This window comes from Calidris pugnax, unplaced genomic scaffold (genome assembly GCF_001431845.1).
Source record: "Calidris pugnax isolate Ruff unplaced genomic scaffold, ASM143184v1 scaffold56, whole genome shotgun sequence".
Classification (NCBI taxonomy): domain Eukaryota; kingdom Metazoa; phylum Chordata; class Aves; order Charadriiformes; family Scolopacidae; genus Calidris; species Calidris pugnax.
Window position 1 is genome coordinate 7,799,234 of NW_015090839.1, and position 18,449 is coordinate 7,817,682.

General features: G+C 40.8%; 2 protein-coding genes across 3 annotated transcripts in view; one reads left to right on the forward strand and one right to left on the reverse strand.

Annotated features, from left to right (window-relative positions):
* Positions 1-4,303: 4,303 nt before the first annotated feature.
* SRP54 (signal recognition particle 54kDa) lies at positions 4,304-18,006 on the reverse strand. Its single transcript, XM_014941748.1, has 16 exons — positions 17,757-18,006; positions 14,471-14,579; positions 12,975-13,066; positions 12,314-12,398; positions 11,287-11,391; positions 11,132-11,198; positions 10,983-11,040; positions 10,177-10,327; positions 9,157-9,305; positions 7,663-7,763; positions 7,453-7,539; positions 7,196-7,269; positions 6,833-6,941; positions 5,889-6,059; positions 5,417-5,512; positions 4,304-4,767 (listed from the first exon to the last, which is right to left on the reverse strand). Exons 2-16 carry the CDS (start codon positions 14,546-14,548, stop codon positions 4,676-4,678), a joined length of 1,515 nt encoding a protein of 504 aa, XP_014797234.1. The 5' UTR covers positions 14,549-14,579; positions 17,757-18,006; the 3' UTR covers positions 4,304-4,675.
* Positions 18,007-18,210: 204 nt separating this feature from the next.
* LOC106888031 overlaps positions 18,211-18,449 on the forward strand; it is a 22,157-nt gene continuing 21,918 nt past the window's right edge. For both annotated transcript variants that reach the window (XM_014941994.1, XM_014941995.1), the window contains exon 1: positions 18,211-18,350. In XM_014941994.1, the coding sequence (XP_014797480.1) occupies positions 18,254-18,350 (97 nt within the window). In that variant the 5' untranslated portion in view covers positions 18,211-18,253. The remainder of the gene's footprint in view (positions 18,351-18,449) is intronic.

The window sequence follows — 18,449 nt, forward strand, 5'->3', positions numbered from 1 at the left end:
GGGCGGCAGCGGGCCTGCCGCGGCCCAGGGAGGCGACCGGAGCGGAGCGGGCGGCACCGCCCGTCACACCGCCCGCCGGGGCGGCGCCTGGAGCCCACCGCGGCCTGATGGGGCGTGGGTGCCCCAGGGGGGCCGGACCCGGTCCGCCCCGGAGAGGGGGCCTGTGCCTCCCCCGGGAGCGGGGCCGAGCGGTTACCGGGCTCGGTCATTACTCTTCTCCCGGCAGCGGCCGGAGGGAGACGGGGAAGAGAGTGAGGCAGGCGGGCACAGCCATCCCGCACCCCGGGAGGCATAACCCCGCTGCAAGGGAGGGGGGGAATGCGTCGCCTTTTGGGAAAACGCTCATGGCATCGTCCTAGAATAGTGTAAAAATCTGCAAAATAAGAGGCGGCTGTTCCGAGGGGCAGATGAAGTTACTCGGCAGTACCGAGGAGCCCTGCTCTCCGGAGCACAGCCAGGCCGGGTCAGCCTTTCAGCCCCGGGCTCAGGCAATTCAACGCTTTTTAAAGGACAAAACCACAGAACAAGAAAGAAACGCAAACCAAGGGTGGCCCCAGGCCGTGTCTGGGTTAGAAAGTGTCGTTTATGCCCAGGAGTGAGGAAGAGGGTGGGTTGGGGACGTGCTTTGCTCAACTGCCCCGGAAGGGAGCTGGAGCCCTTGTCCCCCCTGCTTCTATCCCCTTGCTGCAGGGGAACAGGCTGACCTCGGCCAAAGGCACACTGGCCCATGCCACCCAGTGAAAACAGCTGGAGGTAGAAGCATTTGAGACATCCTTTTTAGGGGACTAAAGAGTAATTTTGATTTAAAAAAAAAAAAAAAAAAAAAAAGGATAGAGACAGTGGCTATAAAAACCATCCTTCAGTCCTGTATCATTAAGAATAGCTTCCAAAGAATTAGTCTGTAGCACAGGTGGGTTCTTCAGCACTTTCTCAGTCATATTACCAAAGCACTATCCAAACCCCATGGCACATTAAGGTCCCAGGCAAAATACAGACGTACCAGATTTACAGTTATACTAGCACAAAGCAGAAAATGTTCCCCTTATGAAAAGGGCTGACACACAGAATGTACCGGTGGGATGTATGATTACAGAAACACATGAATGAAAGATTATAGTATTATTTTAGGTAGCACAGGACTGAGCATCTGCGCCAGTGGCTGTAACATGCACTTATTTACATAACAGCAAGTGCCATCCTTCAGTCCTGTATCATTAAGAATAGCTTCCAAAGAATTAGTCTGTAGCACAGGTGGGTTCTTCAGCACTTTCTCAGTCATATTACCAAAGCACTATCCAAACCCCATGGCACATTAAGGTCCCAGGCAAAATACAGACGTACCAGATTTACAGTTATACTAGCACAAAGCAGAAAATGTTCCCCTTATGAAAAGGGCTGACACACAGAATGTACCGGTGGGATGTATGATTACAGAAACACATGAATGAAAGATTATAGTACTATTTTAGGTAGCACAGGACTGAGCATCTGCTTTGTATGTTAAAACAAAGAGTTTTACTTAAAACTGGCTATTTGTATGTGCTGGTAGTCAGCTGTGCAGCTCCTGTCACACAGCTATCTATTGACCATCATAACTGTTCTCTCTTAGCAGGCTGCTCAGCAGAGGTGCATAAGAATAATTGCCTTGAACTACATCACACATCCTTTGCCCAAGTTGCAACAGGAGGATATTTGTTTGTACAGCCAAGGTCCTCCTCTTTCTTAAAGGAGTAAAAAAAAAATAATCCATCAAACCTGTTGTTCTAGCCCTATGGGTACAATTTTCCTTAAAAAGGCAGCAAATGACAAAGTACACACCAACAACATATGATTACTCCACAGCTTGCACAGGTCTTTCACTGTTATGGAATAACCACCGTTTTCCAAAATAGCAAACATGCAACAGATAGTTATTTGTATATTAGTGTGCTGGATGTCAAAGCTCGTTAACAACTCGTAACCAAAGGAAAGGGTAAGCGCAGGGTGTCACTGACTCTGGAACACGGGTGCAGTTCTAAAGCAGACAGAATTGAGCTCATTTTGTCCATTACTGTCTTGTCCATTGGCTCCTTCTAGTGGCCTTTCCTGGCCCTACACTTACCTACACCCTTCATTCCCTACCTACGTGTTCCCAGCGCGGTTCCTTTGGCACCAAACAGCAGACAAACTTTCCTGAGCAGCAGCAACAGCTTTCACTAAAATGACACAGAAAGATAGACCTCATTCTAAGTGTTCCCAGAGAAGTCTGTTTGCCTCTAACTTTTCTTTTGCCAGACAAAATCTTTCTCCAGAACATGGTGGGAACCTGTTGAGGATGAGTACAGGCAGCCCAATGCAAAGCAATAAAGCTGGGTTCCTTATAGCACTTGCTGGCTGTGGTTTAGGTTTGATACTCTCCTGGCTTGATACAATTAAGACTCCAACTCAGAACACCAAACTGAGAGAACATACAGGACATTATGGATTTTGTTCTCTTGCAACAACTTTAGGATTTTCTTGTACACATTATGCTCTACAGGATCCACAAACATGAAAAAAAAAATAAAATATTGCCCCATTCCCTAAAATTGTTTTTCTCCTGTAAAGCTGAGAGAGAATTTTATAGGTGCTTCTATACAGTTAAACTACTAAGTGCCTCCAACATGAATCTATATGTAAAAAAACCAACAGCCAAAACAAACCAACAACTGAGATCTTCAAGCAGGCTCCACAGTCTTTTCTGCCTGGCATGTTAAGGGCAATACACTGCTATTTGTTTATTCCAGCAGATACCTTAGAAATAACAAATGCCACATCTTAAAGGAAATGCTTTCTGAACTTGCCTGTGCCATCACACAGCTCCTGACAGCTCCCTTCCTACCTGGTAGCAGTGGTCATAGTTTGGAAATGGTGAACTAAAGACTAAAATTAAATGTATGCAATGAATTAAAAACAGAGAGTTAATTGTTGGTAACTTGACAGCCTGACTGAGCCTCCGGAAGCACAGTGCTTCACTGTTCATCCTCAATATGCCTATTCATGTTTGATTTCCATCAAAAGCATTCAACTTAACTATCCACTCTCCCCTACCAACTGCGTTCCAAACCAAGATTTGCTACTCTTTGCTGCACAGTTTTGTATATTGCATTGGTTTTGTATATTGCATTTGTATATTGCATTGTACCTCTCCAGAACTGAAAATACTGTTTAAAAAAAAAAAAAAAGATAAACCCATTTAGTAAACACACACCACTTCAGCAGCTGGGGACTGCTCCCCCACAAGCTGGTGACAGGCAAGGAATCATTCTTTCATTACATGTGAAATACTAAGATTCATCTTAACTGGTCCTTTTATAAACTAATGCTATGGATAAAATGCAGTGCTTTAGGTAAATGGCATACCTCAAGATTTTTCAGCATTGAATACACATACTGCTGATCATGCAGAAGATACTTCTACATTATAAACTGTTACAGCATAATCTATGTTTTATTAGCACAAGAGCATAATTACCTATATAAGCTATTCACTGTCAGCAGTGTTAGCAGCCGCTTTCTCAAAAGACTGGCTGACAGATGGACACACTTATTTTAATTACTGCATTTATTTTTTATCTAAGCAACTGAGATGGGTGTCCATTTATAACCCAAGCACTCTGCAGTATATTAAAATAAATTCGTAATATACCCTCTTGCCTTAAGATTAGGGTGAAAGCCATATTTGCTAAGATGTATGTTGGATTTCAAGGTGCATCTGATCTACCCAGTTTCTGAAGTGTGCCTGTAGATTCCACCCTTTTGAGAGCAACACAGTAAACCACAATATGAAAAGACATGCTATATAAAATTAAGATCAGACTGTAGCAGAGTTGGGGCAATATGTTCTGTCAGCAACAGCATTCTGTGTCCATTTTATAAGTTCAGTACCAGCACAGAATTCCATCCAGTATGTATTAGAAGTTATCTCCATAACAAAGGAACATTTAATTGGCAGCCTGGTACTGAAGATTATCTTCAGTATATGAGACAGCTTGATATCAGCATACCTGTACGTTTTTAGTCACTTCATTCTTATTGTATATGGAAAGAACAATGAAATTATGGAGAACAAACTTCTGTACAAACCTGAGCACAGCACATCCACCTTCTAAAAATGCTCCAAGAAAACTTGAGCATCAACAGCAAATTTCAGATACTGAATTATTCTTATAGTACCTATGCCAAACATGAGTTACAAGTCATTAGAAAGCAAACTAAAGAAATAATCTCATTACATACTGATAAAAAGACAGTTATGAAAGAACTGAAAAAACAGGCCATTCCCTTATTTATAACCACTTAAATTTTATTTTACAGTATATTTGTGACATTTTATGTTCCTATAACCAAAGATCAGGGTTGCTTACAAATATAATGGCTGCCATTTGATGTAAACAATTAAAAAGTGTCTCTAAATATTAAAATTTTACATCATGATTTTGTTTTATTAAATTGAATTACTCTTTGTGCCATCAGGTATTAGTGGAGAGGAACTAATTTAAGCAAAAATAGTTTTCAGAAATTAGATGTAGAAACTGAGAAGCCTGAATAAGATTTCAAAAGACCACTCCCCCATCACTGTAAAAAGGAAGAAAGCAAACTCTTTTACTGAAGTTGCAACGAAGGGTCAACCAAGTCCATTTTTATTAAGGCTTCTTTACATGTTATTGAATCCCATCATGCCTTTCATATTCCCAGCAGCACCTTGTTGAAATTGTCTCATCATTGACTGCAATCCTGCCATGCCACCTGCAGAAAATAAGTGAGAACACTGATGTGTTAATTAACTCTGAAGCACAGCTATCTTGCTTCCGAGGCCTCATTACAGCACACACACTATTTCAGTAATACAGAAATGCCAAAGCCCAAGACTGTCAAGCCAGGTTTAAATGGCTGTCGAAAATGGACAACTGAGCAAGTAATTACAGAAAAGTCTGCAGAACACCAGGCTTAAAGTAGGTTTTAACGTGACATGTGCATTAGTATCTAGACAAAAGGAAAAATGACCATTATCAGTTAGTCAGCTTCCCGTCTTTATTTTAAGCTGCTCTTGTCAAATTTAATTATTTCAGGCAAAGCTTAGAAGAAAAGATGGAAAGTTTAGGAATAGATTTGCTTTACCACAGTCATGCCTCAAGCCACTGCTTTGCTATTTCAGACACCACTCCAATTACTCATTTTGAGCGCTGAATCCAAATGAAGTGACTAGATTAAGCACTGGTAAGTGCAAAGGATTCAAAACATGGACTAAACTTTCTGATTCTTGTTAGAAAACCTAGAAATATTTAGTACTGATATATATGCACACATTCTCACATCACCTTCCCTGCTTCTATATTTCAAATGCTCCACTGTAATTGCTAGCCCTCTCCTGAAGCTGTAAAGAGCCAACACATACCCATATGATGAAGAACTCTGGGATCCATCATCTTTGCCATCTGTTGGTTCAGTTTGGCCAGCTGAGATGGGTTTACATTCTTTGACATATCACCACCTATAAAAAGAAGGAAGCATTCATAAGAAAGTGGATTAATACATGGGGCTAAAAATAAAATACATTAGAATTTTACTTCCTAATTCTAGATTCAAATCCATTCAAGTCTATGATCAAAAGTTATTAATTCATCCATTTAAAGGTATTTTAAGAATCAACAGTCGCACATAACAGACAAGTTTCAGTAGTGTAGTAGCAATAGTCTACGCTCTTACCAGTCACAGGAAAGAGCTTCCAAACATCATGAAAAGGAGTGAGCTATCACTCATTGTCTCCTCTCCCAGCACCTAATCAACGTTTTCATATTTCCACTGTGTTCACACATCAACTGACCTCTGCACCGAGTTAATAAATGTGGTTTTCATTTTTTTATTACCTTTGAAAAGCCCTTTGATGCCTCCCATCTTTTTCACCATCTGTGCAAACTTAGTGTACTGGGTCAAAAGCTCCTGAACATCTCTGGTAGAAACACCTGAACCTCTTGCTACTCTTTGGATTCTTCCTGGCTGCTTACTGAAAACTTTGGCACCGTCTGTACTGTCAAGTTCTGCAATTACAGTGTGAGAAAGAAAAATCCATTCAGTTACTGACATTAAAATCTGTTACAGCTGGTAGCAAACTTACTCTCATGATTGCTGAGTAGTTTTGAGCCACATAATAAAAACCTACTTTTAGAAATGACAATGCAGAGTTTTACATAAGTAATTGAAATACAATATGCTAAGGAATAGTACTAAAAGCTGTTACGTTCATATGTTAATCACCACAATAGAAAAAGTCACCTGAATAAATTATGCTCTGAACATACGTTGTCATAAGGCACATTAATGGGTTTAGCACAAATGTAAGAGCAAAATTCTCCTGCAAGATTTATGAGTGGATTAGGAACAGTACACCTTGAATTTTAGAGACCAGGCTACGTTACCCAGTAAATTTGAGGATGGGTAGGAAAGAAGACAGCAATGACAGGTTAAAGATGAATGTAGCTTTTTAATTTGCAAGTATAGCATTAATAATTTAAGAAGCAGTTAGAGTATGAAAAATAAAAATACATTCATTTCCAACAGAATGCTTCAAAAAACCCACACCTGTTCTACACAACACAGAGCAGCAAAAAGCAATTGCCAAGGTATCTCTCTACAATTTCAGATTTACTCTGAAACTTTGAGACAGGTACTCTTTCACATTCTTAAGAGAGTGATAAACTCATTTTCTGCCACTGTAGATGCTGCCTTATGTCCAACCTGTTTCCAAGAAGATCTCTGTAAATAAGATTGTTCAACAATGGAGATAAAAAATAATGAGTGAAGTTTGTTTTACCTTGGTCATTCATACTGTCCATTATAGTCATCAGTTTCTTTAGCCTTGCCATCGACTCCTGTTCATTACCTTTACTCATGAAGTCAGTTCCAAAACCAGGGATCATACCCTTGTTTTAAAAATGGAAAACAAAAACTGTGTTAGTTAAAATCAGCTTTGCTTATTCTAGGCAGCCAGAAATACAGACAGCAAGTTTTAGTTCAGTACTTATGTATTGCAGTAGGCAAACCATTTCACTTCTTAGAATCTGTGCTTTATGCTTTTCAAACATCAGTTTCAATGAAAAGTTTTAAGTTTACAGCAGAAGTTTATAAAATATAGATGAAAACCTGGTAAAATAAAATGATTTTTGGGATAACTTACCAAAATCTGACTGAATGGTCCCATTTTCATGATGTTTTGGAATTGTTCATACATATCTCTTAACGTAAATTGACCTGATGTACAGAAAAAAAAAAAGATTAGCGAAAGTCACCATTCCTCACTATGCACATGAAACAAGTTACTTGCCTCTGCACAAAAGTAACACAAATTAAGTCAGTGGTCTACATCTCTGAGAGAACCTGCCATGTTTAGGTCATGGTAATGCACCTGCTATTCAGGCATTGGGAAAAACTTACCATGTTTGAGCTTTTCTATGAGTGCTTCATTATCATCCAACTTTAACTCATTTACTTTATCTATTAATCCTTCAATATCACCCATACCTGGGGAAAAAAAAAACAAACACAAAAACCCAGCTCCAAAGTTAGCATGAAAAAAATTACACTATGACTTTCCTATTATCTAATTCAAAGTGTCTTTTAAGTACAGCTGTACATAGTACATACCAAGAAGTTTGCTGATGAAAGGCTGTGTTTTGAAGGGTTCAAAGTCATCTATGTGTTCGCCAGTTCCAATGAAAATAATAGGACTCTTCGTGGCAGCAACTCTGCAATAAAATATGTTTTATTAAACAGCCTCTCAAAAACGACCCATCTTTTGTACCACCTATCAACATAATCAGCTAGGCACCATCAACACAGTGCATCCTCTCTGTGGATGCATACTCCTCAAACTATTTATGCAAAACCATGCAGCATTTAGGATTGGCAGCTGGGAGTACATGACAAGATGTTTCTCTAATTAGTACTTTGCAAAATACAAACTCTGCTTTGAAAAAAAAAATCATTGACAGAAATAGAGGTTGCTAATTTTCATTGCTGAACTTAAAAAGCCTGAAAGGAAAAAAAGAAAAATAAGTCATCTCCTTTTTAGCCTAATATTGGGAGGTCAGATGAGACAGGCATTGATTAATTTTTCTTCAACTACTTCTACAACAGACAGCAATCATATTTTTCACACAGGAAAAAAAGCTTAGACATAAGAAAAATCAGAACATTTTCACCAATCAATTAGTCAATCAATGACTAGCTTTTAGATGAACTCAGCTTTCAGTCTACAGAAAGTATAGAACAAACACAGCAGACAATGTGTAACAAGCACACAGCAACTTGAACAAGCTTCTTGGTGGTTTCGTTTTGCTCTTAAGTTTATTTTTCCATCATTATGTTATAAATAACAGCAAAATACATATGGCAGTTTAAGAACTCTAACGCTTAAGATCAAAGTCAGACAGTGATTCAGTATGTTGGTGTCAGTTAACTTTTTAACAAATCATCTCAGTTCCATACAGGGTACATCACTGAAACAGGGCTGGAGATTAGTCTGACATGCCATCAGATAAGGCTGAAGATAAAACATGACATTTTCTACTCATGTTCTGAGTCTGTCAAGATACAGCACATGGGAAGTTCAACAAGAATGGAATTTGGGAAAGTATGACAGCAGACTGATTTTTTACCAAATTGCTGGATGCTGGCAATCCATAAGTTTGATCTGCATCACAGTTTTAAAGCCATTAGATATGACTAGCTAGAGTTTTTCCCCTTTTGGAAAAGTTCTTGGGTATTAAAAGAGAAGCAACACTTCTCAAGTAAACTACATCTATTAAGTCCAAATTTATATTTTTGGTAAAAACTGATACACAAAATGCAGTAAATGTAACCGCTTGATGCTGTTTTCAGAAGACAGGAGTCTGACACGTGACAATATAGACTACTGTATTGGAAATATATCGTAACACCCAATTCTGCCTGGCATTAAATGTCCATGAGTGATTGTATCCACCAGAAGTAGGGTAAGAACATAACCAACTTAAAACTCAGATTCCGTGCACCGCGACAGTGACACTTTCACAGGACACAGGTTTCTGTGAGACACTAACACATTCCATGGTGGTCCATGCATGGCCAGATGCTGGACACTATTATGACAATACTTACGCGCTAAGGGCTCCACCTCCTTTTGCATGTCCATCCAGCTTAGTAACAATAACAGAAGCTACATCTACTTTGTCTTTGAAAGCTTTAGCTTGAGCTTCACAAGCTTGGCCAATGGAAGCATCCATCACATAAACAATGTTATCTGGTTGCTAAGAGAAATGAGAGACACAGAATAATCATTTCCTGCTTGCTTTAACAGTGTTCGTGCATTATGTTCAGTAACAGAAATTACTGCAGTAACAGCATGTAAGGGCTGGGAAGTTTAAAACAAAAGGGCAACTGTTTTCTTAACAATATTGCCCAAGGACCACTTGAAAACTCTGATGCTGTATTACTATGTGAAACACTTATCTACAACACCAAATATTAACATTTAATAGGTTTACAGTTATTACTTATGTTTTGGCATTTTAGCCACTGAGACAACAAGCTAATTAGTATCTACAAGCAATTAACGGCAAACAACATGTTCCACTTGGTAACTTTAAGATAGCCATTCCTCTAAAAACAAGTTAGCCAGTAGCAGAAGTTGCGTGGGAAGTGTCACATTGTCATGCAAGACCACAGGATCAAACAAATATACAGACTTTTAAAACAAATATGTGAAACACCAGCTTCATTTACATAACAAAACTGTTTAAAGTTATCCAATCATCTGCTCTGTTTCAGAGCAATTATTCATGACAATCACAGAAAATTTAGTACACACAGCTCCAGGGAACCAGATCAGAATGGTTCTTTGATCTAGTTTCTCAATGCAAAGATCTTGAAAAGTTAAAGCAGGAGCAGTAGTCTAATTATGGGCAAGCATCCTTGAACTACACATACAGAAGTACCACGCACTGATCATCCAGCCCTTGTTCATTCACATCCATTTGCAATTTCCAGTATAAACTAGGAGTTAAAGCACCGACACATTTCAGAGGAGCAAAATCCACATAGAACTTTAGGAGACAAATATAAACAAATTTTGGTCAAGTTAATGTAACAGAAGTTACTGTATTTCTTGAAACTACTCACTATGGCATTAGCAACTTGTAACATCTCTTCAAACAAAGAGTCTTCCTGTTTGTGACGTCCACTTGTATCAACAATGATTATTTCAAAGTTTTCGTTCTTAAATTTCTCAACACCTTCTGAGGCAATAATTACAGGATCCATTTCTGTATAACTGATCACAAAGACAAACATCTATATATACCATTCTTTGTTCCCAAATAAACAAATCCAAACTTCATCACCTGACTGTAAACCGATTTGGATTTCAAGAGGGACTTCCTCTTATGTAAAGCAAAAACTGATTAAAAATATGCCTTCCTAAGCCATTTGCCCTTACAGTCCTTTGTGCTTCAGCTCACTGAGTAGTCTCACCTGCTGAAGACTGCACTAAGTTCTTCTAACCTAAGTAAGATTTAAGCGAGCACCTAGACAGTACATCTACAGTGAAGCCTAGGTGAAAATTATTTATGGCTTTATAAAAGCTACTTTAGGTCCAATGCTGGACCTATCCAGCAGTGATACCTGTATTCTTTGCTCTGTAATGAAAATCTGAATGTGTCTGGTAGAGGCCTAAAAACTGCTACACACTGAGAGAACATTCTAGGGAGTTATCCCTGGATGCCTAATTTCTTCTTACGCTATCCCTCTACCTTATACTACTGGCAGACAATATACTGAACTAGGTGGAATTTTCATCTGTTCACAGCAAATATTATAATAAAATTTAAGTAACTAGGCAATAATGAATGAGGCTTAGTGTGGGATGTTCAATAAAGAACATTGTTGGAGTTGAATCGTTCTCCAAACTGATTCCGAAAGATACTTACCTCCCATAAAACGGAATTCTTGCTTTTGTGGCATTCTGCTTTAACTGGTCAAAAGCACCTGTAAGACAGATATAGTCAAGGGACTATTTAAAAAGAAAATACCTGTAAGTACTAGAGATAAAGAACCACACTGTTGAAGACTGTGTTACCTGCTCTGTATGTATCTGCACATATTAAACATGTCTTCCAACCTTTCCTCTGATAGAAGTATGCTAACTGTGAAAAGAAATCAAAACCAACTAGTCAGACAAAAATCCCACTAGAAACCACACCAAAACACACAAACAGATCCAGTGCAAGTTACCTTTGAACAGGTTGTTGTTTTACCACTTCCTTGCAAACCGACAAACATTATAATATTCTGTTTTCCTTTGGTAGGTGTCCATGCTTTGACTCCAGGATCTACAAGCTAAAGAACAAAGTAAAATATATATTACAGACTGAATTTTAGAAGCACATAACAGTCAGTGTCACAGTCATGCTAGGTGTCTGGTTTCATATTCAACAAAACAATTCCATTTTTGCCTATTCTAATCCCAGTTTGTCTTAGATGCTTGCTGATTTACAGTGAACAGCACAGCCTGTGCAAGATATCTACAGTATGTAGTGTTATGCATAACAGTTCTGTAACAGTAACTGTTCATTTATTTCTAATGCCAAGCACCAAAGTCAGGGTGGCCTGTATATTTGGCACAAGTGTAACATCCACCTCTACCCCCGCAATCACTGCTCAAGATGGACATCTTCTGGTGAGAATCCTACACTACAGAAGACTTTTTAGGGTTGCTGCCTCACTTCTTGAACTAGTACAAGGTACCTGCATTCCATTCATATGGGTGGGCACAGACCACACAGAAGAACAAAAGACTGTACTATTGACTGGGAAGAGGACAGATTATTGATACCCAGCTGCTGATTTGACCAAGCAGGCAGATTAAAGAGAAATGTTGCCATGAACTGTCGGGTTGTTACTTAACACTTTTTCAAAGGCTTGTAAGTACTTTAAAGAAATCTTCATTAGGGTAGCAAAGGTGTGTTTCTGGGACAACTAAATACAGTCCACAGGCAAATAGCACCTTACCCTTATTTTGTCTTTACATTTCAATGGAAGAGTAAGAATAGCTGAACTTGAAGCTTAAATTGAAGTTAGCCAGAGAGATACCCAGGAAAGTTTCAATCGAGTTACTGTTTGTAATAGTAAGAAGCCTTACAACAGAAAACATACCTGCAGGTACCACACAGTAACCTTAAAGCTTGGTTTGCTACTGCACCGCTTCCACAGCCCAGGTTGTACAAGAAAAGTGATGTTACAGACAATTTTGAAGTCCTACCTTAACAAGTTCCTTAAAGACAGCATGCTGAATCATTTTTCTTTTGTTAAGGCCTGATGCCATTTCTTCAAGATCAATTGCAGACCTGGGTTTAGGAAAACCACAAAACACTAGCATAATTTAAATCATCACTTTAACCTAGTAATAACAAAGTCTTAAAAATTGGAACAACACTCTGATTTGCCTTGAGTTTTCAGGCATTTAACAAGAGACATGCATTGGAGACATTACTTTTGGGTACGGGACAAAAACAGGTTTCTAAAATACTTGCATCTTTCAGACTTGTATCTACTTGAATTACATATCTGAAAATAGCCAAGGTAACAGTACCGGTCATATACACAGCTCTATTTATATCCAGCACGGACCATGTGAAGATGAGCTGTCTAGGAAGTAACAAAGAACTTGTTTATTATGCCACTCAACTGATGACAGCAACAGTTTTTTGGAACAAGACTCTAACAGCAATAACTGGCTAAACTTGATGAAGTTTTGATGGAGCTGGCTAGACATTTAGTTCAAACTGTATTTTGCTGTTAAAGGTAAACTGGGTATGTCTAAGAAAACCATATAAAGTTAGAAGTTTGTTATTCTTCTGTAACCTCAAATGACAACTTTTACAAACATTACAAGTTAAATGCTTTTTGATTATTTCACTTACTTGACATTTTCTCTGAGTTGCTTCACAAGCTTAATATTAACATCAGCTTCCAGTAATGCTGTACATACTTCTTTTAGCATAGCATTTAAAACCTTTGGAGTATAAGAGAAAAATGGTTTTACAATACACAGTAGGTCAGTATTAGTTCAAAATAAGAATATGAAAATGTATTTATGATATAACCAAGGTTTTTAGAAATTAAATATATGCAGACCTATCATTATGTTGACTACCACAGAAAGTTTATGCATTTGTTCCTATGTAAATGCAATTTAAATTTGAAAGGGTAATACTGGAGAAAAGGGTCCTCAATTTGTAATAAGCACACTATAACAAAGCAGCACAGAACACCTCCTGTTGCATTAAGGACAACAGCAGCTCCTACAGTAGTAACACTTCCTGAACCTCCCTATGGGTAACTTCTTAGAGACATCTGTAACAGAAAGCCACAAAAGAATCTCTTAAAACAACACAACCTCTGTAAATAAAAGCATTCCTTAAATGCAAGATGGACCCACTGGTACCTGCATTCTCAGCAGACACTGGACTGCTGCTCTGGGTTATGCCTCTGAGGCAAACAGGTGCCTCAGTGAGGAACCCAATTTAGTAGTTCTAAGATTTTTTTGAAGAGTAACACCTGCATAAATGGCCTCATTTTCACAGCTTGAGCTCTTGCAGGAAGAAAGTTCCTACTGCTGACAAAAATTAAAGGGGCTATATCTGATTCAGTTACAGATTTGTTATCTCCCAGCTGAAGATTTGTTACCACCTTTCCTCTATACACAAGTTTCAACCCTACAACCCTCTATAAACTTACTTTTTATTTACTTTAAGCCATGTGTCTGCCTACCTGAAAAGAGTTTCTAGCCATTTATTTACTCAGAAGCACTTTTAAACCATCACAGTTAGTTTTCCATCTTGCTTTTCAGTCCATGTAACAGCAAACACTTATTTATTGTTTCAAACTCCTAACTAAAAAGAGAAACTATACCAAGTCAAACCACTTCCAGAACCAAGCATGTATTCACTTGAATATAAAGGCAGCAAACACAACAATCCTCACATTTCAGACTGCAGAGTTTAGACTGAAAGCTATTTGTTCTTCCAAACTTTGGATTCTAACAGCCCCGTACACGTCCCCAGTCTAGCTGCACATAGAAATCAGAGCACTCTATGTAGTCTCACAGCCTACCTTCCACCCAGACTTACACACATATTGCCTCCTCCAGCATCACCTCTGGAGGACAGCCCTCAGGCTCAAGGAACCTTTGTCTGTGGGACCCACTATGCCTGAAGTAATTATATATGTCTAAATCTGGTTCTAAGTTTTGGCAGTACTATCAGGGTTAAAGCCTCTAGCTAGAAATTTTACCTGAAGGAAGAAAAGAGCCTCAGGATAAGATCAACCTACTTCAAGCTTCTCATTAACCTTTGAGAACTCTTCTCAGAACTTTGCTTTCTAAATGTTAGTTCCGTGACCTATGCATACTACATACCTCTTCATTGATAATCGTAGCATTGCTCAGCGAGCGTAATGCTGAGGTTATTTTTCTTCCAAGATCTGCTAGAACCATTTTGGCGGCTTCAAGTGCAACTCAGAAGAATCTGGAAAACAATTAAAAATTAAATTGATAACAAGTTGAAGCTATGCTTTTGCAAATTAATCACTCCAGTACCTTTTGGGTTAAGAAACACGCTTTGCATTCCAGGAAGTGCAAAAATTTTACTTTTTTTAGAGTTATTTTTAGGAAATACTGGCCTGAAGTTAATTTTAGGCTACCCTGATGGCCTACTTAAAAATAGAGATACCACATTGTGATTGGAAAGCATTTCACTGTCTGGAATATTTTTGCATTGAATTCACCGTGAAAAGCCAGTCCAGACAGACTTCCAGAAAGATTGCTAACTGCTTTTTATCTTCTTATCAGCAATATGCTACATGACAGGATAAAATAAAGCAGAATAGCCTAGAAGCTCTACATCCGGCAAACACAGTATGATCAGCAGCAAAGCTCTACATCTGGCAAAGACAGTATGATCAGCAGCAAAATATTTCCTAGCAGAATTGAATGTTATTTAGTGGTTCTATTTTACCTATCATACACTAAATCAAACTGTATTTCCCATTTCAGTAACCCTACAAACATTTGCATTTTAATATGCAGAATTCGCCTTGTATTTTTGAACAGCTTTATTGGAAAGCCAGACTACTTTCATTCATTACAGACATAAGTCTTATATATAAGCCTAAAGCATGCTGTAACTTATAGTTATGAAACCATACAAAGTTAATTTCTGAAGGTTATGCATAGTCTCATCAACACGCTAAACCACTCCACCTCCTATACAAGGCAGCAAGATATTCAGAACACATGGTAGAAACAGCAATTTAAAATTTTGAAAAAGGGGCAAAACAAAGTTTGTCTAAAGAGCAAAAAAGTTGCAACACTATAGTTACTGATGGAGCACTGTAGACATTTCTTGTTTATCTTCCAATTCCACCATTGGCTTCTCATACCCTTGCTGACAGCTGAATTCAGGATCTCACATCTGAGCTCCTCCTTTCAGAACTGAAAGCAAGCTTCCAAATAATGAGAGCCTCTGTAATCAAAGCAGCTGAAAATTGTCAAGATTTCCGGGACTTTCTCCCTTCCACCTTCAAGTGAGTAGAGAAGAAAACAGACAAGAAAGGCCGGTCCAATTCGGGAAATGAAGAATACATCATTAGTTACATTCTTATTTTATTTTAGAGAGAGGACTCAAACCTAGGTAAGACAAAAAGAATCTCATTATCTATACCCACCGATAAATTAGGGCACAGGCCCCCCAAAAACAAGGCTTACAATGATATATTTGAAAGTACAAAAACCAAGTCACCAATGTAAGCCAACCTCCAGACTGCTTTGCCTAAGTGAGAATTAATATTGTCACAAAGTTGGCAGGTTAAAAAAAGGAAAAAAACAACAAAATAACAACTAGCAGTCTAACCCCTCTGATACTGAGGCCACAACACAGAACAAAGTCTACAGCGGTTTCAAAAAAATGCAGGATAAATAAATTCAGTCTAAATACAGGCTTCAGGTGTAGCAAATGATGCAAATAAATATATTTACACATTTTAGATTTAATATACATTGTATACAATGTATGTCCAAAGTGACATACATTACCATTCCATCTCAATAGTTCCAAAAAAAATTTAGTTTCTGCTTCCTAAGGAATTCTGCCTGTGAAATATTTGCAGAGCAGTCCACTAACAGATACATGTGTCCATCTTCTTACTTTGCTGGAAGAGGACTTTTACATGATAACGGACTCAAGATTAGTTTCCAGAGTTCTACAGAACTCCAAGTTCAAAAAGTTAATTATGTCCGAACAAACTAACATGTCCACTGCAGAACTCCAAAAGATTCTTTCAACAGCCTTACAATAAGAATAATGTCCATACTATGCTAAGTGGATGAGTTTTAAGCATTTTAATATCAAATGCTTTCTGTAGCACATTAACAATTTATAAGCCATCAGAATTACGAAGGGATACCAAGTACAGAAATTAATATAACTTTTCCCATACAGTCCTTCCAAGTTGTGAGCCACACTACAGACAAAAAGACACATAAGCTGTCTTTGCAGGTAGCCAACTTGGGTTGGCAGGTAGCCAGAAGGGCATTAGCAGTGACTGCAGTGCAGAATGCTTTATTCAGAGCATCTGTAGTTTTGGAAGAGCTTTCTAGCTTTGATATAGCACTCCACAAACACATTGAACAGGTTTCAATCTGGCAGGGCACCACAGTAAACAAGCCAGGCTGTATCAAGCAGGCCTTGTGCTGAGCAAGGCCATGAAGTTCAGCAGCAGCCTGGGCACCTCCGCATTGAGCTCCCAGGTCATCATTCTACTGCAGAGTCCCAAGATCTCTTCACTTGCTGCTGAAAAACAGGCGTTTCAGGAATAAAGGGGCAGCAGAAGTAGCAGGGTTTTCATTAAGCCATAGCAAAACAGCAGTGAAACAACTCTGAAAAGACAGGCTGCCTACCCACCTGGGATAAACCACTAACCAAAATACGTCTACCTAAACTAGCAGTGCTCTTTAATGCCCAGAATTTTAAAAGATAACAGCTTTAACATCTAAAACAGTTGTTTCAGCAACTGTTTTAGAAGATAACAGCTGTTTAAAAAATAGCAAGCAAAAGGGATGTTTACTTGACTTCTGTACAATAAAGTTATGCTAAATACATACATGCATACGTTAAGATCCACTGAAAGTGTAATACTATAAAAGAGAGGGGGGAAAGGCTGATTCACAGGTGGAAAAAACTTCAGCTACCGCAGCGACACTCAACCCTGACTTACTAGTTTCCACCTTCTAAAATTATCTGAGAGCGGGACAGGAAGGTATTCCCAGGGCAGCAGCAGGGACCGGCCATCCTGCTTACGGCCTAACGCCCTCATTTCCGAAGAAAAGTTAAAAACCGGTGAAGACACAGCCCCAAGTACGTGCCCGGCCCCCGCCTCTCCCCCAGCCGGGCGACTGACAGCGGGGAGTCGCGGCTCCGCTTCTCCAAGGCCAGGGAGGCGCAGGCCAAGCAGCGGTTCAGTAGACCGGAGGCCCCGCGCCGGGGCTACCGGAGGACAGCCACACCACCCCTTCCCCGCGGCCGACAGGGCCCGGTGCTCGCCCTCCCCGCCACGGTAGGGCCGAGGGCCCCCGCCTCGCCCCGAGAAACCGCCGCCGGTCGTCGCCCCCGCTTGGCGTCAGTGGCGGCGGCGGCCCCAGCACTCACCGGGAGGGCGGCGCGGGGCCTGCGGGCGGACGCCAGGCCAGGCGAGGCCGCCCGGCGCTCCACAGCCGCCGCCGCTACCGACCGCCAGACACCGCCGGCCGCCGCTGCCCGCCGACCAGGGAAACGTCACCACTCGCCCTCACCCCGCCGCTCGCTTCCGCTTCCGGGGGGCGCGCGCTCGCCCCCTACCTCCTTAAGCCGGTCCCGGCAGGTAAAACGGCCCGGCGGGGCCCCGCGGCACCGCCACCAAATACCCCTGCGCCAGCTTAAGGGGCGGGCGGCGCAGCCACGGGCGGGGAAAAGGCAGGGCCTCCCCAGGGGCGTGGGCGCTGAGCGGGGAAGAGGAGGAGGAGGGTCCGCGCATGCGCAGAGAGAGACCGTTTGACCACCGCACCGGGCATGCGCGGCGGGTACCTCCCCCGTGGGCGCCTTCCCGCATGCGCGCCCCTCGGGCGGCGGAAGGAAGGCGGAAGGCGCCCCCCCGCGGCGGCGGCGCGATGGAGCTGGAGGCGGCGCGGCGGGCGGTGCTGGCCGCCGTGCGGGGCACGTGCGCCGCCGACCTGCCCCGCCTGCTGCACTGGATGCGCAACACCAGTAAGCGCGGCCCGGCCCGGCTCGGCTCGGTGCCGCCGTCCGGCAGCAGGCTCCGGGGGCGGGAGGAGGCCTAGTGAGGGGGGAGCGGGGCCGAGGCGG

Bases quoted from the DNA above. Each gene is read 5' to 3' on its own strand.
- SRP54 (XM_014941748.1), bottom strand. From the start codon at position 14,548: ATGGTTCTAGCAGATCTTGGAAGAAAAATAACCTCAGCATTACGCTCG. The intron at 11,199-11,286 runs GTAACTTGCACT...TTCTTTTCACAG, and splicing joins AAACAACAACCTGTTCAAAG to TTAGCATACTTCTATCAGAG. The intron at 4,768-5,416 runs GTATGTGTTGGC...TATTTTCTGCAG, and splicing joins CAGAGTTCTTCATCATATGG to GTGGCATGGCAGGATTGCAG.